Genomic DNA, 26,961 nt, shown 5'->3' on the forward strand with positions numbered 1-26,961 from the left:
GAGGCTGGTGATAGTACTTGTGGTGACAGAAGTTTCAGTTCTGTTGTTGTGAAGTCTTATCTTGATAAGCTGTGGGGTGGGTTTGAGTAGTTTGATATCTTTCCTTCTAATCTGTCACTAAAGCAGTGTTGAGGTGCTTGATCTCTCAATTATTGTCCTACGGGCCTAGTAATGCTTTGCACGTCTCAAACATGTGCTAGTTCACCAGAACATGTTATAACCTTCATCCTGTTGACCAGATGTTGTGACAAGTCCATAAGCAAAAGCTGAAAGGTCTTATGTATCTCAGTGTAATTTCTAGTTCTCATCAGTATGCAGTTCTTGATTAAACTCTTTGTGTATTCCCTCTTTAGGGTTTTCATGAAGCTTAATACATAATCTAAATCTCTTTTAAGACTCTTAATTGTGCAGATGACTTTGTACATACTAGTTTTATCCCATGTGATTAGTGAAGAATTTGCCAAAAAGCATTCCTTCCCAAAATCTTATGGTTACCTTCATTATGGCATCAGTAAGCAAGTCTATATGTCTTTTAAAATGATTCATTGTGTTAAACACATATTCAAATGCAGGCATTTTTTGTGTCTATACATACACATTTGAAACAGCAGGCTTTTAAAATGGATTCGATTACAGTTTTTTAGATGTTTCAGAGATGTTTAATTATTTTCTGTTTCTGATGAATTAGCTGAAGCATCGTAGCTCATGAGAGATGAGTATTTCACCTTTCAAAATGTGATTGTGATTATGTATTCCTTGATGAGGAATATGGGAAAATAAGTCACCCTTGCTTTATATAAGTGCATCCTATATATAAAAATTTTAATTACTGCATGACTTTCTGAAGTGTTCTACTTTTTTTAAAATACATTTTTAATAAAGTACAGCTGTTAAATAAGGAAGTACTGCAATTTGGCTTCTAAATTTTATATGAGATGCCTGATAAGAAGAATCTTGTTATACTGTCAAAAATGGGCAATTAGCCTATCACTCTTTAGGAAAGAAAACCCCAAACCAGAACCCTCAGCCAAGTGAATTAAGTGCATTTTGCATACATATTTAAGTCCGAACTTAAACTCCTATAATTCAGAAGTGGTTTAACATCCCTTTCGTCTCTCTTTCTCCTCTTGTCAAATCGTTGAGATACACAGAAATGGGTAAACCAAAGCATATGATTTCTAAATTAAGTTTCTTCTTCATAATGGTATAACATCCTGTTTTTTTTTTTTTCACAGATACTTTAACTAGGACAAACATTCAGAAACAGAAGTCCTTACTCTTGATTCCCTGGTATCAAGGACTCATCAGGCACCATATTCAGTCTATTTCTTCAGTATTTTTGGCCAAGCAGAGGGACAGCTTTCTTCATCACTTGTCCATCTATCTCAGCTGAACTTCCTTACTGATTTTCTTGTGTTACAAATGCCTAAGAACAGCAAGGTAGTGAAAAGAGAACTAGATGATGATGTCATTGAGTCAGTTAAAGACCTTCTCTCTAATGAGGATTCTTCAGATGATGCCTTTAAGAAGAGTGAACTTATGGTTGATGATCAGGAAGAAAAAGATGTAGATGTTGAAGAAGGCTCAGATGTAGAAGATGAAAGACCTGCTTGGAACAGCAAACTCCAATATATTCTGGCACAAGTTGGATTTTCTGTGGGGTTGGGGAATGTGTGGCGATTCCCTTATCTGTGTCAGAAAAATGGTGGAGGTAAGTCTTGTAATAGCTGGTAGTAATTGAATGAAGCTAACCTTTTAAGATTTCAAGGTTAGCAGACATATCCATAGTAAAACTCGTTCCAGGTGTCAGGTTTGTCTTTTAATATCTACCAGAGCCTGTGAGTAAAAACACATGATTGTTTAGGTACATCTGTTAAAGTAAGTAGCAGATTCTTCTCTAAGTTTTCATTTTAGGGTAGAGAGTTCTTGATCTGACCTTAACTAGTGTTCAAGATACTGGCTACACAAAACACTTATTTATGGAGAGGTTGCATTATTTAGGTCCTGGCTATTGTTATGCTAAAGTATTCTTTAGTGTACTTGGACAATAAATCAAGGCATTAAATCTACATCCACTTTAATGACTCAAGAAGTATTCTATCTTTAGTATTTAGCAATACCAAGCTTCACACCTTTACTTTTTAATTACTTTTAACTCCTGGGCCACTTGATCACAATTTACTTTCTGCAAGAACAACAAAATACTATTGGAGGCAAAAGGATTTTGTAACTGATAATGAATAATTTAAATCATTACACTAAGGGATTGCATCTGTTTTTTGCTGTTATACGGTTTAACTATTTTTCTAAATAATAAATTACCTTTCACTTGAAACAATAACATCAGGCTGTTTATTTGTTATCTATCCATCTGAGTCCTTAAATAGAGTATGGAGTAGGAATCTGGATATCTTCCTTCCTCTAGGAATGCAGATTAGTGTTTTATCCTCTGCTATAGTGTATCCTACTACACGACATTAGTACACATCATATTGTAGCTAATTACTTAGCTGAATTCAAAGGAAACCTGTAACTTTTTATAATACAAAAAGTGAATCTATACTGCAGAATAGAAAATAAAGAACATTTTATTTATGATAGATTTTAAATGTTGAATGACAAAACTGGTAAATTTGAGGAATTTAGAAATGAGCCTAGAATATTACCAGAGTATAATCCTTTACAATCAGTCCAAGCAATAAAAATGGACTTTATACTTTCAAACATTCCTGGATAAAGTCTCAACTCTTATGTATCTAATGATTTTAAGATTTTTTTTTTCCTCCTCACATTTAAATTCGTTTTTTATCCTCCTTTATTCTGGAGAGAAAGTTTTTCAATGGTTGATTCAGTGATTTCTGTGGAATCTAAAATTTTCTTCATCTATAACTGTCATATTAATTAGAAAACATGTTGAATGTAGCTTTTCAAAAAACAAAGCTTTTCAGTGAACAGCAATCTTGCCTAGTCTACTGGACACAGTATGGAATTGATACGTATCAATACTAGTTGAAAAAAAATAATGTATTTGTTAATTCACAATTTTTAAAACAAACTGATTTGTAATTAAAGGTGTACCTATTAAAAATGTTTATATTCAGTATCATTTCATCCCAAGTATGGTGTCAAAAGTAGTCTTAATGATAATGCATTACAGCAGTTTGTTTTGTGTAGTTATGACCCTTTTGATAGTCTGTGTTTACTGTAGTAAGTTACTAATTTTGTAAGCCCTTTGGATTCTCTTTCTGGTGTTAAAGTACCAGTGAGTGTAAATTTAATTCAGATAAAATCTAAATGTATTCAATTAATTAATAATTTCAGATTTTAGGAAAAAAATCCAAACCAGTCTTCAGGGATTATGGTACTTCATTGATCAAACTTGAAATTTGCTCATTACTTGGATCAATTTCAGGTTGAAATTTCAGGTGATTGCAAGAACTTAGATGTCTCTGTGGAGACATAATGTTTTATGCAAGTGTCTGAGAAAAGGATATATTTGACTTAATAATTTGCAACATTTTAGCAAATTGCAATATTTAGAACAACAGAGGAAAGCAAAGGATCATTAGAGCTAAACCTTTCTTGGTTTTCAAGTTAGCCGTGTGAGATGGAGCAGACAACACAAAACATTGAAACATTTAAAGTACATTGGTGCTTGTGTATATGTGTGCAGGTGAACAGGTAATTCTCACAAGTGCATAAAAGAATGGAGGAGAAGAGTTAGGGAAGAATTCAAATGTGTGGAAAAAACCTACACACATTTTATATGATGTTCCAGTTTTCTGGTATGCATGTTATTTCATATATATTTAGTTCTAAACATTGGTGTCAGACCTGCTCTATAGTCTTTTGCTGAGAAAACTTTACTGTAAATACTTGTTGAAATCTCTGATTATAAAGTAAACAGCTCTTCTGTGGATTTCCATTAGAATTGTTTCAGTGAAGTATGTGGCTAGGTCTCCACCTTCAGTTTTGTGTGAACTTACATCTGGCAAATACCATCAGGTGAGGAGAATATATTAACAGTGATAAACTCATAAATAGACTTAAAATTTAAACCAAAGAGAAGTAAAAGCTATAGTTAACTCACTGGTTTCCTTCATAGGTTTCTTCTAATATTGTGTTCTAAAGCCACCAGTAAAAGAGAAAACAAATCCTAACCATGTAGTAGTCTTTGATTTGGCTTCTTTTTTTTTTTTTTTAAACTTCTGTGACAATAACAACAAAACCAACAAAATAAACATAGAAAAGACACAGACAAGTCAGCCCAAATAGATGTGTATTACTAGAGGATTTTGTGGAGAAAAAAATGGGTCTTTACCTCCCTGTTTTGTAAAGGGATTGGGTTTGTTTATGGCTATTGCTCATGGTATGCCAGAACTCCTCATTTCAGAGCTCTGTGCTGCTTTGGTGAGATATCTGCAATATTGTCTGTAAAGGTAACTTGTGTGCTGCTATACTGCACTGATAACCAGAGATATCTTTCCTCTATTTCTGTGTCTGCTCTATACCACCAAAACAACTTCCTTGGCTTTATTTCTTTAACAGTTTTTCCTGTTGCTGTAATTCGTGCAGAATTGTAAATATTTAGAGTAAGACTCAACTAAGTTACAGTTAGACTGAATAGTTCTTTTCTGGCTTTTGCAGTTTGTCACTTGCCAGGAAAAAAGTCTCTTGTGAGAGGTGAGAGAAGAGGTTAGGATGCATCTGGGACAAACTTTGATGTAGCTGTAATGCAGGAAGTATCCAAAAAAAAAAAAAAAAACGAGGGAGGAGACTCAGAGCTGCTCATTTTTTGGCTAAGAGAGAGGGCCCAAAGCAGTTTTTAGCTCTGTGAATGAGCTGAAGGTGTTCGGTAAAGTTTTGATGATTACAGATTTCTCCGCCTTCTTCACCTTTCTCCTCACCACAGGTCTTCTTGGTAGGCAATGTCCAGTCTCCATCTCTCAGTTAAGGCACCCCTGCCGCTCTTTGCAGTCCAGCAGATAAAAAAGCTGTTTATTCCTTGATGCTTCACAAAAATGAGTTGCATTGGAGCTGATTATGCTCTAACTTAGCTGTAAAGGGTTTTTTAATGCATTTTACACTATTCAGTTTAATTATTACTCATTTAATGTATTAAGACCCAAGTAGATGTGTTCAGATAGGCATAGTTCCTATATAACAATTTCATAACTTATGTTAGCATGCAGTAGGTTCAGAGATGCCACAGCATCCTATAATCAGTGGCAAGCCTTTAAAAATAAGCCACTTGAGTCTGCCCAGTCTCACTGTGAAGCTAATAAATAGTGATGTGCTAGACGTCTATTTTCCTGCAGCTCGTTGGTATCATTTGGTGAATAGCTTTTCACACCTTTCACTTTTTTTTTTTTGAAACAAAGTAAATATTTAAAGTTTATTCTTTTGAGTCATCATTTTCCTTTAAGATTAGCAGAAGTGAAATGGTACTTTCATGTATTAAAAGTACCAACATCAAAGTAGATGTTCTGCTAGAATAGGTGATATTTGAGTGTTAGTGTGAAGACAAGTGAACACCTAAGAGGTGCTTGTAGTGTTGCATGTATTACAGTGAATCTGCAAAGTAGTGCACATCTAAAGGTTTTGTATTGCATTTTCATGAACATTAACTTAATTTTCTTGATTTTTTTTAAATTTTTTTTTAAGGTCAGTCTTTGTAGTATCTCTATGATGTAAAAAGTCAAATCACTAGTAAACAGTGATAAACAGAAAAAGGCTGTGAACAGCATAGGGAAATCTGTAGCAGATCATCTTGCCATTTTGTTTTGAAAAGATTGACAGGGGTAGAGTCACATAATGAGTTTTACAGTTAAGTAGTCTGGATTTTATTCTGAAATACCAGCAGATTGAACAGTTAATTTTTGTGTCTAATAAAAAGCACAGCAACTATTGCTGAGAACTGCTGAGGAGATTATATGTAAACAGTTAGAAACTGAGTAGTCATTAGAAGCTACAGTCTGATTGTTTAATACAAGCAGAATAGGAACAAAACAAATTATCCCTTGTAGTCCAACACTGAGTTATGGATTCAGTGGCTTCCATATTTAGCTTTTGATCAGTAATTCATAATCAATGTCTTGAATTCGCTGGTGATGTTGGTAGTATTTTGTGAGTTCTAATTCAAACTATTATCAGACTTGAAATTTAGTTGTACTTCAGAGTGCTTAAAATATCTTGTTCTTATTATGCAAATATAATTATTTGTGAAACCATATCATCTAAGTGGGTTTTCATCCTTTAAACACAGTTTTATAAATAAGCACACCTGAAAATATTTGAGCTGTGAGAGGCTAGTGGCTACTAATAGGAAAGTCAACAAAGCTACAGGTAAAACATAGAACCTTTTGTCATGAGTTTTACTGATTGAAACCAGTTTATATTTTGTAATGGTAAGTAATTTAACTTACAGGTGCTCAGACTGGAAACCTGTAGTGTTTTGTTGCCCACTTTTCATAACTTTGGAAATTTTAACATTTGACATTGTAAATAATGTGATCTTCATCTGAACATCAGCTGCTTGCTAGCTTGCTATTAGTAAGTGTCCAATAAGCTGTAAGAACTGGGATGTCCCTTCAAGATAGTGGTAAAGCTCACCTTCATTGAGTAAGAATTAAATCAAGACACTAAATACTTCATTAAAAACTAGCACAGCAGCAGTTGAAACAAATATGGAGAGATACTATGTTTTTAGTTTAAATCAAGAATGACTAGAAGAAAAGGTCTTCTTTAGTATCAAGGTGGCAATGGTTATGTTGTCTTGCTTCTGAATTTATTTTCCAACTCTTTAATCACTATGGATCAGTGGGTTTTTTTAATGGTGTGTGTTGTTTTTCCTCTCCTAAGGATTGATAAGAACTTAATTCAACACTGTTGTTAATATCCCTCTTCTATCTGTAATATTGCCAAATATAGTACATAGTGTAGTACTGAGAGACAATTTACCAGTTATCCCATTATGGTGCTTGGTTAAATAAAAAAAATAAGAAACCAAGGCAGTGCTGTGCAAAGTATTAACAGTCACCAGGTCCTGAAATCTTTTGTATCTTTGTCATTCATTCTAGTGAAGAAGGATGAGTTTGGGTTATTTTTTTTTTTCTAAAAAATAGAATTTATTTAATATGAATCTTTAAGGCCAAAACATGCAAAAAAGTGACTTTAGAACAGATTAATTTTGAAAATGTAGAAAGGGGACCTGAGGATCCTGCACAACACAGAATTCTAATGTTCAGAAGGCTGCTTAATGGGTAGATGTAGCACACAATGTTACTGGTTGTAGGATGCCATTCAAGGCTAGCATGTATAGTTTATTGTTGTAATGGAAATTAAAAAAAGACTGGTTTCATGCACTGGCAAATGCTCAGCTCTTTCTATAGTGTTTCTGCTTTATGATGAAGCAAAGATGTCTTACAGTTCTTTAGAGTATGTCTAACTTCAAGGGAAGCCTGAAAAAAAAACTTGTCCAGAGATATTGTGATTTCATGTTGACTGTAGGGCACAGAAGCCCTTTGCAGCTGTGCTATACAGTTGTTTAATGCAGCTGCATCCAAACTATGTTGTATTGAAGCTCATACATGCACTATTTTACATTATGTCTTTGTTTTGGGGAGGGGCACAAGATCAGAAGGGGACTCAACAGGTCTGAATGATCAGAAGACCAATGCTTCAGGTGCTCTGCACAGGGCCTGCAGTATAAAGATGAAATCTACTGACTACCCACACTGAATTACAGGGTTGTAGCATTTAAAATGTAATGTGGATTTAAGACCACATTTATTTAACTCATTTACTTGAATCTAACAAATAAATCTTGCAACTTACATTGATATTGCACCATAAAACACCCACGTCAGCCCAGTCTTTAAATATGTGCTTAACTTTGCAGCCTTGTGATTAAGGTTGTGGACTGGGACACTGAAGAGGTGGGTTCAGTTCCTGCTCTAGTAGAATCATCCAGAGGGATACAGGGTAAGTCACTTAGGCCCCACTTTTTTTGAGTTGTTAAGGCTTGTCTCTGTTCAGCTATGCAACACAATTAAGACGTCAGGTATCATTTACAGTAGTGTTATACAATCTAAAACTATGTTCTATTGCCTTTCAATTAATTATATGACCAAATTTTTATAGATTGTGATGCCAAAGCTTCTTATTTGCAATGTGAATTAACAATATACTTATGTCTCACAGAAGTTTTAAGAGAATGTTTCTGATCAAGCAAGGGTATTTAATGGTATCATTTGTCTTATATATTCCTAAGAGAGATAATCCCCCTCATTTTAGAATGTGTTCCTCAGTTTTCCTCACATTTGAACATGAAACACAGTGAGCTATTTCATTGATAATAATAGCCTATAGACTCTGTGGTGAGATCAATATTCTTTGTCTGGGCACAATAGATTTTCTCAGATTTTGTTTCTTAGATTGAAGACTGTAGTTGACTTCATGCTTAGGATCTTTGTAAGTTCTTTATAGCAGAGGGTGGTATCCAATTTGTGTGTATTTCATGAAGAACAAAATGGCAAGTAGACCTAAATAGGAGTGGATAGGTAGCAGAATAGTAGCAGAAAAACTGAGGCCTCCTGTACAGCATAAGAAAGTTTAGCTTTTCTAAAATAAACTGTATATCATGAGGTAAGCTGCCTACCAAGGATATGGGAACTAAAAGAGCTCTTGGAAGTTGAGGCTGGATGAGGAAACTTAATATAGCTGGAGCTGTGGATGAATCCCAGTTTGGTTTCCAAGCTTTGCTCAGCTTCTCTTTTGCCACAGAGATTAATAGACTGATTATAGAACTTAATGACTGACTCTAAGCTTCTGAGATCTTTAGATCTTTACTTTGTAGCTTGCTCTAACATGCTGCAGTCTGAATCTTTCAATTGATTTTCTTTAGCCTTATAATAGTTGCAATCAAAAGCCCTAAGCCCTTTGAGTTAGTTGCCCAGCACAGTACTCTCTATTGCAGCTAAGAGACACACATTTGAAAGTTAGATGCTATGTTGCTAATTGGTGATGCCTACATGTTTTGTTGGGTCTAGTACTGAATACTCTGCAGTACCAAGTAGAAAGTTTGGCTCTGAACTTGGTGCACTTAGTGAATGGATATATTTGCTTGCAATTAGTTTTACTGAAATAAATGGAGGTATATCCTTAAGTTAGAAATGTGTATGACCACTTCCTGGGAATAAGACCTTGAAAAAAGGAGTTGTGTTTTTGTTTTTTTTTTTTTTTTAAATATATACATATGTATAAAGATGAAGTAATAGAGAGTTTCTGCGTACTGCAAGATCTGAATCTAAAGCATACCATTTCATTTCCACCTCATGTCTCTAGTCTATGTCTCATAGAAATGGGCTGATAAGAGTTTTCCTGCTTAGCTGCGTAGAAATGTTCTTCTATAAGTCGTGAAACCCCCTTTCTGAGCATGTGAAGTGCACATGGGGAAATGAAGAGACTATCTTTTGGAACTGCTTAAGATTAGATGAAATTCAGAATGTTGTATGCACAATATTTTCTACATTTCCTTTATAACTTCAGTCTTACTGCCTCACCATATTTCTTAAAAGTTTGATACATTGCCCAAAATTTCACACAAGCAAACAACTATTTTAGATAATAACTCACTTTACAAATTCAATGCCTCTGAGTTTTTAATATCATATGCATGGCCAGGATTCAGGTAAAATTATTTTTTGCATGTGATCAAAAATGTTTTGCAGTGGATGACACTAATTCAATCTTGAGGTTGTTAGGTTTCACATATTTGTTGTGTCAAATTCTGATTCTTCTATGTACTCTAGTTTGTGCTTTGTTCTTTCATAGGTGCCTATCTTGTGCCATACTTGATCTTGCTACTGATAGTAGGAATTCCACTCTTTTTCTTGGAGCTTGCTGTGGGGCAGAGGATTCGCCGAGGGAGTATTGGTGTGTGGAATTATATCAGCCCCAAACTTGGAGGAATTGGATTTGCAAGCTGTGTAGTAAGTCTTCAACATTAATTGTGTGGTTTGCTTTCAGTGTGTATGATTTAGACTTTCTTTTTTACTGCTAGGAAAAGCCATGTAGCTCAGCATCAGGGTCAGTTCACAGTGTTTTGGAAGATCTTAAAATTTAAATTGGTACATTAAAAAAAGTAGATGGGTCTGCAAAACTTGTCAACTTGTATTTTGCAATTCTTTTGAAATTAGGAACTAGGGGACAAAGTAGTCTTCTGGAGATAAAATGCCTATGAAAGTCTAACTGTTACATGATAAATACAGAACAAAAAAAGACTTAGAATATGTCAGATACTTTAATGGGGCAAGTCATTCAGGTTTTTTTCTGACTTATTTTATTTAAAATTAGGTTCAGTGACTGATACACAGAGCTATGAGGAAGTTCAGTAGGGTTTTTTTTTTTTTTAATTTACAAATTTAGTTAGTAAATATAACTTTTTGATCTGTTTTTTATTTATTTATAGGTATGTTTCTTTGTGGCCCTGTACTACAATGTCATTATTGGATGGAGTCTGTTTTACTTTTCTCAGTCTTTTCAGCAGCCATTACCATGGGACCAGTGTCCTTTGGTTAAAAATACATCTCATACCTGTAAGTTTATATTAATATTCTTAAAAATCATATGAAATATATACAAATTTATATTTCAAACAAAAAGTAAAAAGGTACAACTCAAAAGAGATATTTATGGGAAAAAGCATTGTATGCAGAGCTGCTTTTCCATCAATATTTGGAAAAAATACAAGAAACCTGATCTAAGATAAATATGCGGTATTTGAAAAATACCGCATATTTATTAGCATTTTAGTGTTAACAGCATTTTAAAGAGTAGTGAAGGTGGGAGATTGCTATTTAGTATGTTACAGAAAAAAATCTTGTGATTGCTTTTTTTTCTGATGTTGATACTGGATTTTTGTGCTTCCTTGGTGAAAACGAAGGTGAAAGAAAGATATTTCTACATTTCAATTAGTAGGATATCTCCTAGCAAAAAGTGTTGCATACTAATATAGCAGAAAATGGAAAACTGTTAACATCAATACAATGCGGATGGTACAAGTGTTGTTTGCTTTGTAAACAAATAGAAATGAAATAATCCATCATTGATTTGTTGCTATAATGAGATGGTCTTACATGGACATACTGTACAACAGTGTTGCAAATTCCTTATCCTTTGGTTTTGGTTACCTGGTAATTGTTACATACTTTGCATTATCCTTGCCATTGAACTATAAAAGACTCCTTCTAATTTCCTTTTATTTCAGATATTGAATTTTGTGAGGTTTTTGTCTTTTGGGTTTTGGTGTTTTTTTTACCCCTTTAATAAAGAGCATAACTACGGACACTTGAAAAGTTGTATGATGTTTTTCTAGCCCTTGCTAAAGTTGCTCGCTTCAGTTGTTTGAAATAACTAGTATTTGTGAATGTTGGCATATAGTCAGATTCACTGTATTATACAAACTATTGTCCATCAATTGAGCCATAATGATTGCTTATGTACTCTTATCCTGCACTAAGATGTAACATGTCAGCCCAGCTTCAGTAGAGGTCATCTGAACTAGGTTAGTTCAGATGTTTAAACAAAGAGAAGTATTATAGTTGTTAATACCCTATCATTTTTGATAGTTTATTTCAGTGAAGATCTGATGCCTGTGTTTTGTTTCTTAAAATGAGTATATTCTTCCTTTCTTTCATTCATTACCTTGACTCAGGACATTTCATAGTTTATCATATGTAGGCAGTCTAATCTTCTGCATGATAGATGGGAACATATATCTTTGTCTAGGCCTGCTTACTGTTTAGTACTTTAATGAAAAATAAATTCTGCATAAGACTTGAATCATAGAATAGTAGGAGTTGGAAGGGACCTTTACAGATCATCTATTCCAATCCCCTAGCAGAAGAAGGTCCACCTACATCAGGCCGCATAGGAACATGTCCAGGTGGGTCTTGAAGACTTCACACCCTCCCTGGGCAGCCTATGCCAGGGCTCCCTCACCCTCACAGTTTTTTCTTATGTTTAAATGGACCTTTTTGTGTTCCAGCTTCAACCCATTACCCATCAATTGTATGCAGAGAACTACATTATCCCAAAAGGGTGTTTTAAGAAGATATACCCAAAAGCTTTCAGCGATAGCAGTCATTCTTACTTTAGAGAGTGTCTTAAGACTCTGTGAGTTCAGTTTCTTAGTAAATGATGGCACAATTACAAATATTGAGAACTGGTATCACATTGTTATGAAATGTTAGGAAAATACTTGTGTCCTAAACCCGTTCTTTACCTCTTAACATCTCTTCACAGTTGTGGAGCCAGAGTGTGAAAAAAGTTCTGCAACCACTTACTACTGGTACAGAGAAGCACTGAATATTTCCAGCTCTCTGTCAGAGAGCGGGGGTTTAAACTGGAAGATGACTATCTGCTTGCTGGCTGCCTGGGTCATGGTATGCCTAGCTATGATCAAAGGCATTCAGTCTTCAGGCAAAGTGAGTGTACTGTTTACCTAAATGACAGTGTTTTACTTTGAAACATTCCACGAGACATTCCATTTTTGTTCACCACACCCTCTCCTTATTCTCATGAAATCTGTAGGAGCAGGTTAGAAACTGTGACTCACCCCAATATTTTTATAATCTCAAGCAAAGGAATGTTAGTTGTTAAGCATTAAAATTATAGTAGTTTTAGTGGCAATTGTAGTAATTTAGTGAAAATTGAGATCTGAAGAAGAGTAATTTCTGTTCTCATCAGTGTAAATGTTGCAAATAACTATACCGCAGCTTCAGTGTACAGCATAAAGTCTATGTATTTTTTAATGTCTTAGACTTCCATGTATATTTACAGTACCGATTGTAGTGCACCCAGGTCCTCAGAATGCCTTGCCTTTTTTTTTTTTTATTGTTACTATTGTTGGTATCCATGCCTCTGTCATTAATATAGCAGATTTTCAGGGTTCTGGGTTGTTTCCTCTGACTAATGACTAACCATCCCTTTGCATCTGACTACCTCACCTTGTCTTCTTTCCATGCAGACAGCTGGATTGGCTAGAGAGTGATTTGCTTTCTTGGTCAGTCTCAGGGGTATTTTCAGATAAAAAACAGTCTGTTCTCATAGCAAGATTCTTTGCTTTGAAGAAATTTGGCACTGAGGTGAAAATTTTTGTGACTTCTTTAGTATATTTTAGTTAAACAAACAACTTTGTTAAAGAAAGATGTTTAGTGAGAAAAACCTTTTACTAAACTTTAATGTTCATAATAGATTTGCTTTTCAGTGATGGAGAATGAAAGATTGCATTTGATTACTAATTTTTGTTTTATTTGGCAGTAAGCATTGCTCAGTGATTTGAATCCCATTGATTAATTACTTCTATTGACTCTTCTTTCCTGAAGACAGAATGAGTTTCCGTTCATGCTGTTGGATATCTTTACCATGCTATGCACTTGAACAAAAGTGCATTTGTGAAGTGAAGCATTTCTGAAACAGTGTTCTTCTGTCTTTTTCATTGTCATCTCACTAAATTCAGTGTGAATTTCTCTGGAAGACCAGCTATTCTGTTATCAGTCAAAACAATGGCAACTGTATTATTTCAGTACAGTATGGAATTTATTTTACAATCATGTGGTTTTGATCTCTTCTGTAGAGACAAGGGGAATGGGAAGTGTTCATCATATTTCTTAGAGCAAATAATTATCAATTCAATCCAAAAGATACTGAGCAGTGAGTGAAGCTACTGAAAGTAAATTCCATGAATGTCCTGTTAAATTTCTTCTCAATGTTTTTCAGATCATGTATTTTAGTTCCCTTTTTCCTTATGTGGTACTTCTATGCTTTTTGATCAGAGGACTGCTCCTCAAAGGGTCAGTGGATGGAATTTTTCACATGTTCACCCCTAAGGTATGTGCTCAATTTATATATGCAATGTATTGAAATTTTAGTGGAAATTTGACCATTTATGAATCCTCTCAGTTAAGCTTATTGTCTTCAAAGAACATTTGGCCATGTTTCTGTTTGGTTAGATCAATTTTGCAATTGTTGTTGACATCAGTAGCACAAAATCAAACCGTAAGGGCTCAAAGGCTCTAAGTGTTCCAAGGATCTTAGGTGAAGGGTTCCAACAGTTAGATGCCTTTACAAAACTAAGCAACTGAAAGTGCAATTACAGGTTTCAGAATGTTTAGAAAGCTCAAAATACTGAAAAGAAAAGTGAATCTTTAATCTTGCCATTCTATAGGATTGAAATGCCTAGTTCTGGGATGTCACAGTGAAATGCCTTATCTTGAACACTGTCATGACTTTACATAATTAACTTTTCCCTTTTGAAAGAGGACAAATTGTTCCTTTTTAGAAATAAGTTAGTGCTATCTGCAAAATAGGCCAAACTACAAGAGACTTATTTTTAATACTAAAGTATTTTATGTACTCACCACTCAGCTTTCCTTACCGTGTTTTTTATGGTTGTCATGACGAGATAGCAGCAGGTCTATGCATACATTTTTTACTGCCAGCTTTTTTGTGGTGAATGTGTCTTACAGAACTTTAGATTTTTTAACTACAGAGGTGAGAAGGAGTGTTACAAATCATTGTTTAGTCTCAAGATCTAAATCCTATCTGTGCCCCTTTCAAATGCTTGTAACTGCATCTATACTACAGGAACAGCACATTTGAGTATTCAGAACCATACTTGAGAATATGTAATGCTGGGTTTTATATTGTATTGTGAAATGGACTTTCCAGCAAGTCCATTTCATAATAGAACAGAGCAGAACAGGACAGGTATTTCAAAAATGAAAGCCAAACAACAAGATGATGAAAATCAATGCACATAGTGGCTAATGCCAGGACACAAAATGTTAGTTGTTTTGATTCCAGGTTTTAGTCCTGTGGAGAACTGTCATGCTATAAAAATTACCTCTGATAGCATTATTTCTTGCATTGTTATACATATTTGTTCTCTGCTTCACTCACTATCACTGTATTAGAGAGTTATGATTCAGCAGGAACTTGCAGATTACTAAGGCAAATTTGGGACATCTAGGGAGAGGGAAGTGCAATGCTTACTGATGAAGTCTATAGCAGATACAGAGTACAGACCTCTTGAAATTATAATTTGATTTCTCGACCACAATGTTAATCCTTTCTTTAGCTAGACAAGTACCATTAAATACTGAGGAAAAGTAAACATTGAACCCCCCCCTTAAATATTAGCAGCTGTTTCATCTTCCATAAATTAAACCGAAAATCCTAAGGGCTGGAAGGGACCTCTAAAGATCATCTGTTCCAACCCCCCTGCCAGAGCAGGACCTCCTACAGTAGGTCATACAGGAACTCATCCAGGTGGATTTTGAATGTCTCCAAGGAAAGAGACTCAATAACCCATCTGGACAGCCTGTTCCAGTGCTGTCATCCTCATAATGAAGTTCTTCCTTGTATTTCTTTGGAACCTGCTGTGTCCCAGCTTGTACCTATTGCCCCTTGTCCTATCACTGGACATCACCGAGAAGAGCCTGGCTCCATTCTCCTGACACCTACCCTTTACATATTTGTAAACATTAATGAGATCACCCCTCAGTCTCCTCCAAGCTAAGGAGCCCCAGCTCCCTCATCCTTTCATCATAAGGGAGATGCTCCATTCCATCATCTTTGTAGTCCTGTGCTGAACTCTCAAGCTCTCTCCCTATCCATCATAGTCATAGCTGATGTTTACTTTATAGTTATAATTTTATACAACTGTTCAAATAAAAAATCCTGAAAGAAAAAATGTTTTAATGTCTTCTATTGATTTTCAGTTCTGCATCTCAAAATTTAAGCTGTGGTTTAAATTTTAGGAGGCCTGTAAATCACATATAATACATGTGAATCTAAACCTTCACAAGTATTTTCATTGTAATCTGTTTTTTGCTGTACTTGATCAATAATATGAACGATAGTTTCATAAGAAACTGCCTGAAGGAATTAATATGATTCCACATGTGATTTTATTCCATTCTCTCCATTGTGGTAACAGTTTATTTGATCAGACAGACTGTAAAAAGTATTGTTGAACTGATCTAGGTTGATAAATTATACAGGTAGATAAGACATCTTTTCAGCCTCTATTCACCAAATGAACACATTCCCACAGAGGAGCTATGTCAGCACAACAGAGGACTGGCACACATTGGTTCAGGTTTAGGACTAATGAAGAAGGAGGAAATTTCTCTGTTTGTAGAAATTCTAAATAATAAGCTTAATAAAGCCCACTGAAGTCAACTATGGCAATGAAGCTGCAGAACTGTATGAAGCTTAAATACAAAGACCCCAGAATTTCACAGAAAGTACCTTATAATAGCAAATCAATTACAAGTTTATTTCGAAACGCCAGGCTATGTGTATCTGCGAACCTACTACCTGTGATGATACAAAGTGGTAGATTGCAGAAAGTGAGAAGTATTTCTGTACTTCACGTCACAGCTTTGGTAAAGACTATTCTTCGAGCTCCCTCTAGTGGAAAAGCTCTAGTGTGACTGTGGTCCAGCAGGTTGAACTATGTGTGGTAGCTACTTCTGCATTTTAATTATAACAAAAAATGTAAGTCAGGAACAAGTTTATTGTCCTAAAAACCTTTTTATAAAAAAATATATCTTATTTTAGCTCAATAAAAATGTGCCTGCTACCTATCTGTAGTAAAAATTACACCTTGATGGGAAATTGGAAAATTTTGTAAAGTGTTTTCACATCAACTTTTGTTTTTTTGCTCAGAGTAAGACAGTCAGGCTAATGATGCTGGCATCTCTGCTGATGCTTTTTAGTTTCACTGTTTTCAATAAACCTAGGATTTAAAAAAAAAAGTAAATCACATGCATAGACATAAGGTCTTTCACTGTTACATGAATGCAGGCCCTGAAGCAGCTTGAGAAAATCTAATATTTAAATTTGACATGTACTTCTTTTTTATGATTTAATATCTAGAAGAATATGAGATAGATAATGTCTCATTACAAAGAAATTGATTGAAAAGTGGTCATCTGAATGAACAAAACGGTTGTTACTCAAATACATAACCCTTTTAAGTCATATATTTTACCTTTTTAAGGGTAAATTCAGGGCATCTGAATTAAGAGAAATTAGACTTGTGGACTGTACAGATTGTGGTGGCCAGTGTTCATTTCATATGTTACATTTTGCTTTACATATTTACATGTAATAGAAATCCATATAAGCATGTGTATCTCATGTTGACTTCTTTCTTTCAAAAGTCACCTTGAACATACTTATTGCATTTTTAAGACAGCTTGTCATCCCAAAATATGTCTTAACTCTAACAATTGTCAATATATATACACTGTAAAAAAATACAGTAAATACTGGTGGGGGGGAATATGTGTTCTCTCTTATTACTCAGTATAACTAGCTGCTATTTAAAATATCATGTAGCTCCAACAGTGTCTCATTGTTGGGAACATATTGTATAGCATGTTTTTCTTCAACAATTATAGGATATAAAATAAATAGCAATTCTGACCCATACATTCCCTCATCTTTAGATGTCACATTCAACTTTCATTTTATCATCATGCAAATACATTTGTCATGGACCTTTCACATTTTATGATGTAGATTGTCTTCCTGTTTGTTTTTTTTCTGTTGTCTTTTCATATAATAGAAATGCATTTAACAGCTGACATATATTATATCTAATTTCAAACAGCTTGAAATAATGCTGGAGCCCAAGGTCTGGAGAGAAGCTGCTACTCAGGTGTTCTTTGCCTTAGGGCTTGGATTTGGTGGAGTCATTGCCTTTTCAAGCTACAACAAGAGAGACAACAACTGCCATTTTGATGCTGTACTGGTGGCCTTCATCAATTTTTTCACTTCTGTGCTGGCAACTTTGGTGGTGTTTGCAGTTCTGGGCTTCAAAGCCAATATCATAAATGAAAAATGTGTTATCCAGTATGAATATCAATTTCTTTTTAAAAATTATTTGTATGATGTATTTCATTGATTAGCATAGATCATTGAGTGTGATTTCCCTGTTTTATTGTATTTTACAGAAATTCAGAGAAGATTTTAAAACTTTTGAAAGTAGGCAATCTGAGCCAGGATATTATCCCACATCATATCAATTTCTCAAGCATTACAGCAGAAGATTACAATTTAGTTTATGACATTATTCAGAAAGTTAAAGAGGAAGATTTTGATTCTCTGGGTCTGAAATCTTGTCAAATTGAAGATGAACTTAACAAGGTAAGAGTAATAAGTAAGTCTTTAACACAGAGACTAAGAAAAGATGAATATTTATAGGCCTGAAATAAACTGTGAAATATACAGAGTATCAGTGCAGTGTACCTATGAGCAATACACCTGTAGAGACTCATAAGAAAACATGGTTCTGTGTAAAGCTGCATTCCAGCTCATCTGATGGCTTTTGTATCTGATGTCTTAATATAGTCTACAATGACTTATATTTTAGTCATTATCCTTCTCTCCTCAGGAGGTGTCAAGTTTTTTCAGTTCTGTTTTTTATAATGGTTGAGCATGAGGATTTTTCCAGACACTAAAGAGACATGTACCTGTTCAACACCTCTAACTATGATGTCTTTAAATAAAGTTGCCCAGTATCTGAAGCTGAAGTGTTGAATCGGTGATGCAGACATAAGAAGTTTCTACACTGTTCCTGCCTTTTAAATTTGAAACAAATAGGGATAGAAATGAAGTAATTTATATACTTACTGGAGAAAATGGTGTATTTAGTAGCAGTCCTATACAATAGCTCTCATGCAAAGTTATCAAAGAGAGAAAGAAGTTCCAATTGGACATGAAACTTTTTCACAATAAGAGCAGTCAGCCATTAGAATAATCTCCACAGGGAACTGGTTAATTCTTCAACATTGGTTGCTCTTGAGATTTGGCTTAACGGGGCCATTTGTCTAGACTGTGCTTTTGCCAAGAAAGGATGAACCAGATAATCCTTGAGGTTTCTTTCCGGCCTGGTCTTCTATGATTCTGTCAAAGAAATGTGTTAATATCAGTCAACCTGGAGATTCTCAACCAAATTCAATGTTTCGTTAAATGGTATTAATTTCACAAATTTGGAAGAATCACATATTAGGTAGCAGCTTCCCACTCTGCCTTCAAGTTTTAGTCAATGAGATTGTATGAAGTTAGACTGTCACAGTACCAAAAAAAAAATACTGTCCTTGAATAACCTGGATTTTTTTTCTCTCTGACAGGCTGTTCAAGGAACTGGTTTAGCTTTTATTGCCTTTACAGAAGCAATGACTCACTTCCCTGCTTCTCCATTCTGGTCAGTTATGTTCTTCCTCATGTTGGTAAATTTGGGACTTGGAAGTATGTTTGGAACCATTGAAGGCATCATCACACCCATTGTCGATACCTTCAAAGTCAGGAAAGAAATTCTTACTGGTGAGTTGCATGAACTTTCTTTTCTCACTAGAGTATTAAACTAAATGTTTTTTTAAGAGGCTGAAGTCTTGTTTTTTCAACAGGAAGGTTTTCAGTGCTGACATTTTACAGAGCAGTAAGTCACTGTATTCCAGACTGCTTCCATGTACAGACACATTAATATCTCTGCGAGTAAAATCTTTCCCTGAACATTATAATAGCAGAAACATCCTGGAGCTTACATTTTAATGGAGGATTTCTGTTATAATTTTCAGTATGGCCAGTCCTTCAGAGCTCTTAGAGAATACTTTTCATTCCAGCTTGTGTTACACATCAGGAGAACAAAGTAAAAGGAAAGAATGAAAATACTTTGCAAATTACTCCCAATTATTCCTAAGTAGCTGAATGATACCTTAATTTATGATGAAATGTTTATTATGTTAAAAATCAGTATAGTTGTAGAGGAAAGTATTTTTCCCTGTTGAATGTGGAAAAGGTCATAAGCAAGATGTTTAGTTGTTTTCTAATTTTTTTAAAAACCCAAAGTTATGTGAGGTGTAGTCTGTTTGTGTAAATCTGATGATCTTGTAGTAGTTTCTCTTTTTGAGATAGAACATCTACACAAAATGTGAAAGTTAGGTTTCTGAAAATAGTCAAGACAGCTTCAAGGGACTTTGTTATACGCAAATTGAAATTTTTTTATTGATGATTGTGACAAGATGAACAGAAAATAAAAAATCTAGCAAGCAGCTTTAGCATTATCTAACTCCATGCAGGAAATAATAATACAAGAGTTAACCCCTGATAGAGCAGAGCACTACTCTTTCCTGACTGTTTGGCTTACCTTACCTAAGTGATAAGTAAAAATGTAACAGAAAAGATGTGGTTTTTTTGCTTTGCTAGATCTAAGAATAAAATTCTTCATAAAGGTAAATCAAGTGATTTTTCAGAATTTTTACCCTACTGAGCACTTGTGTGGGTTTTCTGTTTAGTTTTTTTTTAATTGGCTCTTAAATTTTTACTGAATAACTAGTGTGACATTTAGAAATCAGCTGTTCTTCCTAAATTTATATGCAAATACTATGGTGTATAGTCATTACTCTGGACTAATGGAGCATAGTACAGTAATTCCTTACTTTACTGCATTTGACAAAAAAACACTATTAAGATAAAGGAATATTAAAAAACTGCCGTTTTCTTGTATTTTTTTTTGAGTGGTATGTATGCATGATTTTTTGCTAAACTCAGTTGTACTGGAAGGATTATGACTTGATGCAATGTTTCTATAATTAAACTATAAAATTGAAATGCCTGGATTATACTTAATATAGTATGAGTGGGATTTAACAAGGATTCTGCCTGTACTAGAGTTTGTGCTTAAAAACTGCAAATCTTCAGTTTTTATAGAAATTTACAGAATTGTGAGCACATTTGCATCTTTTTACACTGCAGTTCCACTTGAGATTCTCTTGAGTTCAGGGAAAACAAATCATATGCTTAAACTTACTTTGCATTCAAGTATTTTGAAATTGGAATCTGCATGCATGTATGTCAAGTTACTATGAATATACCTACCAGAGCCTTAGTTTACAACTAAAGATACGTATTTTTGGGATGTGATTTTAAGACACAATGGGAGATTTGCGGTTCTGGTGGTCTGATTCTTTTCTTGGGGTAAGTAACAAAATCCACTGTGAAACACAAGATTCAGGTCAAGGAGCTTTTATCTATGTTGTTTTGTGTTTTTTACTTTGTTCACATCTATTTGTAGTGATCTTTTTAATTCTAGAAATTTCTATTCTCTGAAAGTCTATTAAACTATTAAACACTAGTTTCTACAAGACTGAAAAAAGTGATTGGTCTTCTACCACAGCATTTATCACTATCTTCCTTTTACTGATGTATTCAATATTAATTATTTGGGATTTCTGTGATGGGTATATTCCGTCAAGATATTTTATGTTTTGACTTACATTATTTTAATCTAATCTTAGACTGCTAAGGTGTATTCCTAACTTAAGTTCCCATTGGGGAAAAGAAAAAAGGCACTTCTGGTGGGAGAATCTGCCTTGCTGGTGCTCAACCTGCATCTGATTTCACAATTAATAGAAATGTCGTTATTTTATGGCTACTCAAGCATTCAGTCCTATTCTTGATCAATGTAGTAGGAAAAAAAAAAGATATTGAGATTCGTTATACAGGATCAAACACTCAAGCAACATGGTTTGGGTTGTCCTTGAACAAAAGAAAGGGCAGAAACATTGTTGCTTAGTGCATGTTTATACAGATCCTAGTGGAACTTCATGCTGTGAATTATCTTTTAGAGGAAGTCTGTTCAATGTTTTTATGTTTTAGAATAATATTCTGAAACTTAAATTCTTTGCACTTTTAAACTCCAAGAAGTGACTTAATGACTAGTTCTGTTTATTTTAGCCTTGCAGCCACATTATGTTAAATGTATAACAAGAAAGTTCCTTGATAATCTCTACTACTTAATTTGGATTGGTGTAATACAGCAATTCTGGTAATTCTAACTTCACAACTTTTCTGTTATGTGGAGAATAAATAGGATTCCTAATATTCTGAAAATTAAGACTCCCTAAAAAGTAAAATGTTGTCAACTTTGATTACGTGAAATAATACATCAAAGTGTATTTCTGCTGTTACAGATTCTTCTTATTTGTCTTTGTGTATGGAACTTTGTTATAGTTACAGTTCACATTTCTGTCCTTTATTTCAGTCATCTGCTGCTTGGTAGCATATTTCATTGGCCTGATCTTTGTGCAGCGGTCTGGAAATTATTTTGTGACGATGTTTGATGACTACTCAGCTACTCTGCCCCTGCTTATTGTGGTCATTTTGGAGAATATTGCAGTCACACGAATTTATGGAATAGACAAGTAAGTGAAGGAAATGTATCTCCTTGTCTGTATCAACAGTATTCATTCCAACAATTCCTACCATTTTAAGTATATTGTGAGAAGTATACGAGATGTACAGGTAGGTACAAGTAAGTAAAAATTAGGTCTATCTGGATGTGAATCTAGTCTGTTTTTAAGACAGGTTTGGAGCAAGATGCACTGTGTCCGGACAGTGTAGTGAAACCCAAAGAGCAATTGCAACAGATCCAAAGAGAGGGGAATGCAGTAAAAAAGACAATATTAGAGAGTTTGAAAGGATGCTTGATAAGCAAGTATGAGGAATTTATATAGAAATAAGACAGCAAGAGAAAGATTTGAAGAAGTAATAACTAAGCAGTAAATGAGGATGAGTATTCTGAACAGATATACAGTGTTCCATTTAGCCTTAGAAAGGAACAAAGCAAACTCTAATGACAGTAAAAATAAGAAGGTTTCAGTTTATGAATTAGATCTAGTTTGTGATGTTGTAGCAATTAATTGTGCTTTGTATTAGTTGTGAGAGAGGAAATAGGTGAAATGTTAACAAAGACCAAGGTCAAAATTTACTTGGAAACAGCACAGTTAACAGTGAAGTTAAATGACCTTCTATCAGTGATGGCTGAAGAGAAAAGACCATCAAGTCTCCCTACATTTTATGACTGAAATCACCAGAATGTATGTGCTAAGCAAGACCAATATGTACCACGCTTATGGAATAGAAGAGTTGGTATCAAAAATAACTCATGCCATCCACAGATAAAACAGCGTAAGCAGAACTAGCACCTTGAATTAATTTAAATGTCTGTGATTCCCTTGCATGTACAAAAGGTGACATAGAATAAGTGTATTTTCATTTGACTTTTTACTTGTTTGATCTGACTAATCAGCCAGTTCCTCACCACAATGAAATGAAACTATAATATTTGATTTTGTGGTTTTCAGACATTGTTTCTGGTCTATGCAAGTGATGCTGGTCTATTTACTCATTAAGACAGAATTCCCACTTAGGTCACACGTATATCCTATAGTTGATCACATAAACATGAAAACAGTATGTAAATGTTTTCACACATGCAAACAAAAGATAAAACAGATAACCTAGTTTTCAGGTTGGTAATGTCTGTTTAGGTAGACCTCCACTGTGAAGCTAGACATGCTGAAAGTCAGCAACTTACCTGTGAGGAAGTTAGTTTTCAGATGTAGCTAAAACATAGTACTACTTTGCTTCTGAATCAGGGTGCAGCAGATTAATGTTTTCAGAAGGGATTTTGACAGGATATAGTAAAACTTTAACAGCCATTTCTCATTCTTAATGTCCACCTGAACTTGCCTCTGGAGTGTTCTGGTATTTTTTTCTGATCTATTTTTCCAGAATAGCCTTCATTAGGAACATTAAGCATTCTTGTTTGCAAATCCTGTCAGAATTCAGAACTTCAGATTGTCAGTGACTTGTGATAGCACCAAAGGGTCATCCTTGTAGACAAAGATACATATATGTGTGTCTTATTAGACACATTGTCTTTGATGAGACAGAAAAACCCCAACATTGCATCAACAGGAATTATAGCCAAAGCATAGGAAAAAGACAACATGTGAGTCCCTGTAGCCAAAAGGAAAACCAATTACGCTAGAATCAGTGCTAAAGGAACTTGGTACCTTTTAAAACAGAACAAATAGGATGGAAATGACGAAAATCTTTGAAGTGAATATAGTAGATTTATATTCCATGAGATGGAGAAGTGGAGATTGCAGAAAGAAAAGGCTGTCTGTAGAGGGCACAATGGATTGTAAATTCGGCTTCTTTTGAACTCTGTGTTTCATTGCAGTATAAACAGAAGATAGAATTCCTCAAACCATGCAGTTAAAAAAATTTTTGGAGAGTTTATACAACAATATCTTCACCTATACAACTGCTTTGAAAATATATTTATTACTATAAGAGCTTTTCCGAGGTGCACATTCCAAAAGGGAGTGAGAACACAAGGGAGTAAAACAAATCAGTGCTTGCACACAGTCCAAAAGAGTTTGTTCTAAAAATATTCTTTTTCTCCTGGCTCTGGAACCATGTGCTCCTCTGTCAAAAAGGCAAAAATAGGAGTTTTGTTCATATCATAATTTGTGATTTGAGGCACAAGGAGGCAAATTTAAAACTTAGAAAAGATTTATTTAAGCAACTTCTATGATGGAAACCATGGCTTATGCATGAGGTTATTTTTTACGCTGCAGCACACATGTGGGTTAGAAATTAATTTTGCAGAAACTGTAAGATGTGCCAGTTGCATATGTCCTCAATAGTAATGACACATGCCTTAGTAAACAACCCAGTAGACAATTTAAGAAGATGTAAAAAAGAATCTTATAAAAGAAGGGTGAATTTAAGTATCTTTCCTGCACTGTCCAGCAAGTAGTTTACCAAGTCACTGCACTGTGTAGCAGTTCCTTCTGTTCATCTGTTTGAAACTAATAATACAAACTATTTTTTCAGCCCATCAAGTAATCTAAACTATACATTTCTATACATACTTTTTTTCAGTATGTCTGTTCCCTCAAATTAGGTGTTATACATCAATTGTAATACTTGAAATCTCAGTGGACATACTAGGAATAACCTCTTATTCCCTTCACAGATTTATGGAGGATCTGAAGGATATGCTTGGCTTTTCTCCAAGCCAGTATTATTACTACATGTGGAAGTATGTTTCACCTTTAGTACTGTTGTGTTTGCTGGTAGCAAGTGTTGTCCAAATGGGATTGAGTCCACCTGGCTACAATGCTTGGATTGAAGAGACGGTATGTATATAACAGATGCCATCACCATCATAATAACCATACCTGAAGTATTTCAGAAATACATAAAAATACAAAAAAATTACAATTAGAAAATCAAAATTGGTATAAATAATGATGTGGTTGTGTTTACCTCAAGTAACCTTAAATGTAAACCCAACCATTTTTAAATTTTAGAGTAGTTCTGCTTTAAAAAGAACATTCAATGCCTTTTCTGACTTAAGTTTCTTGATGTATGTTGATAAAGTTCTTAAGGTAGAGAGAGGTTGTTCACTTTTATTAAATCTTAGGAGATTTAGTTGTGTGATAAGACAAATCATTTCAGATATCACACAAACTTTTAATATTGAGATTTAGCCATTTCATCACATACAACATTGTAGGTAACAGCTGCATTAAAACCTGTCTCTGATAAGAGTGATTTGCAAAAAACTTGTCTTATGTGGACAGCAGAATCAATGCTGCACGTTGGGTTTGAAAAGAGATTCAGACAGGGTAATTACTAAGAGTTCTGCTAGTTTCTAGGTTCAGCAGCCCTTATCTGTTCCTACAGGCTTGTCATACAAAATATAGAGAGAGTAAAATGTCAGAGAAATGAGTTTCAAGGACCCTTCTGAATAGACAGTTGATCAAATTAGCTGGGGGACAATATGGCAGCAAAGACAGGTAAAGTGTAAATAGGAGAGATTAGCTTTACTATGGGTAGATGCCTGCCTCTAACCAGATAACCACTACTACTTTCTCAGGATTCTGAGATCCTTAAAAATGCTCTTGCTATGTTTGATTCTTGCCCTCAAAAATTAGAAATACCTTAAAATACCAAGCATGCCATTCCTGAGCCTGTTGGCCAGTGATTCATGAATGCAGTAGAGGTATGGGCTGCAGTCACTGGCCTAGTAAATGTCTTATAGTTTAGATTATGTTTATGCCAAGTGGAACAATTCCACAGGATAATCTGAGATAGTCACTTTCTAGACTAGCTCTTAGCATACAGAGCAAGGACCTATTTTCCATGCAGTGACAGATAACACTGCACACTTCTCTGTTTCAAACATCCTTTAAAGGATCAGGGAACAACTACATACAAATGTAGCAGAAAGCCTAACATGAGTATCTTGATTTGTGTTCTGATAGAGTGCTCTGAGCATCTCAGAAACTGTGGAACAGTGTTTTGGTCCTATTCACTGGCAGAGAGATAGCAATCCTGCATCTCCACAACTGTATTAATTTGAGATCTGAACTGGTGCCAGATGATAAGAAGATGAGTATGTGTTTGAAACCTGCAGGCCTTGGTGAAGACTGCAGGTTTGCTCTTTTTTAAGTAAAGATATATTAATGGTTTTTCTCTTGGGTTGCTCAGGCTACAGAAGAGTTCCACAGCTATCCAACATGGGGTACGATTGTCTGTGTATCTCTGATGGTGTTGGCCATACTGCCAGTCCCAATAGTCTTCTTGGTGCGCCGCTGCAACCTCATCGATGACAGCTCTGGAAGTTTGGCATCTGTATCATACAAAAGAGGCCGGATAATAAAGGAACCTGTTAATCTGGAGGGAGATAATACAAGTCTGATTAATGGGAAGAGTCCAAGTGAAGTGCCGTCTCCAAATTTTGGCAAAAACATATATCGGAAACAGACTGGATCACCAACTCTGGATACTGCCCCAAATGGGCGTTATGGTATTGGATACCTGATGGCAGATATGCCTGATATGCCGGAGTCTGATTTGTAACTGCAGAAAATGCTGTTGGTTTCTCATCTCTTACTTACTGATCATGACTCTCCTACGAGAAGTGGTCAGCTTCACTTACTAGGGTGCAATCTCAGGTGCTCCATGGTGACAGTCTTTAAAATGTCATGACTGTACGTGCAGGTTGAGAAAACTCCCTTTTGA

General features: G+C 34.9%; 1 protein-coding gene across 1 annotated transcript; it reads left to right on the top strand.

The window, feature by feature from the left end:
• The first annotated feature begins 1,364 nt into the window (after nucleotides 1-1,364).
• On the top strand, nucleotides 1,365-26,961 carry SLC6A15 (solute carrier family 6 member 15). The gene is made up of 11 exons (XM_010210390.2): nucleotides 1,365-1,711; nucleotides 9,835-9,992; nucleotides 10,472-10,598; nucleotides 12,307-12,488; nucleotides 13,783-13,893; nucleotides 17,687-17,928; nucleotides 18,030-18,222; nucleotides 19,209-19,401; nucleotides 22,121-22,280; nucleotides 24,908-25,070; nucleotides 26,428-26,961. The coding sequence occupies exons 1-11, from the start codon at nucleotides 1,423-1,425 to the stop codon at nucleotides 26,797-26,799; spliced, it is 2,190 nt and encodes a 729-aa protein (XP_010208692.2). The 5' UTR covers nucleotides 1,365-1,422; the 3' UTR covers nucleotides 26,800-26,961.

This window comes from Colius striatus, chromosome 1, assembly GCF_028858725.1.
Source record: "Colius striatus isolate bColStr4 chromosome 1, bColStr4.1.hap1, whole genome shotgun sequence".
Classification (NCBI taxonomy): domain Eukaryota; kingdom Metazoa; phylum Chordata; class Aves; order Coliiformes; family Coliidae; genus Colius; species Colius striatus.

Excerpts from the sequence above, each read along its gene's own strand:
- SLC6A15 (XM_010210390.2), top strand. The coding sequence starts at position 1,423 with ATGCCTAAGAACAGCAAGGTAGTGAAAAGAGAACTAGATGATGATGTC. Across the intron at positions 18,223-19,208 it reads TTGAAGATGAACTTAACAAG|GCTGTTCAAGGAACTGGTTT; the intron begins GTAAGAGTAATA and ends TCTCTCTGACAG. Across the intron at positions 22,281-24,907 it reads CGAATTTATGGAATAGACAA|ATTTATGGAGGATCTGAAGG; the intron begins GTAAGTGAAGGA and ends TTCCCTTCACAG.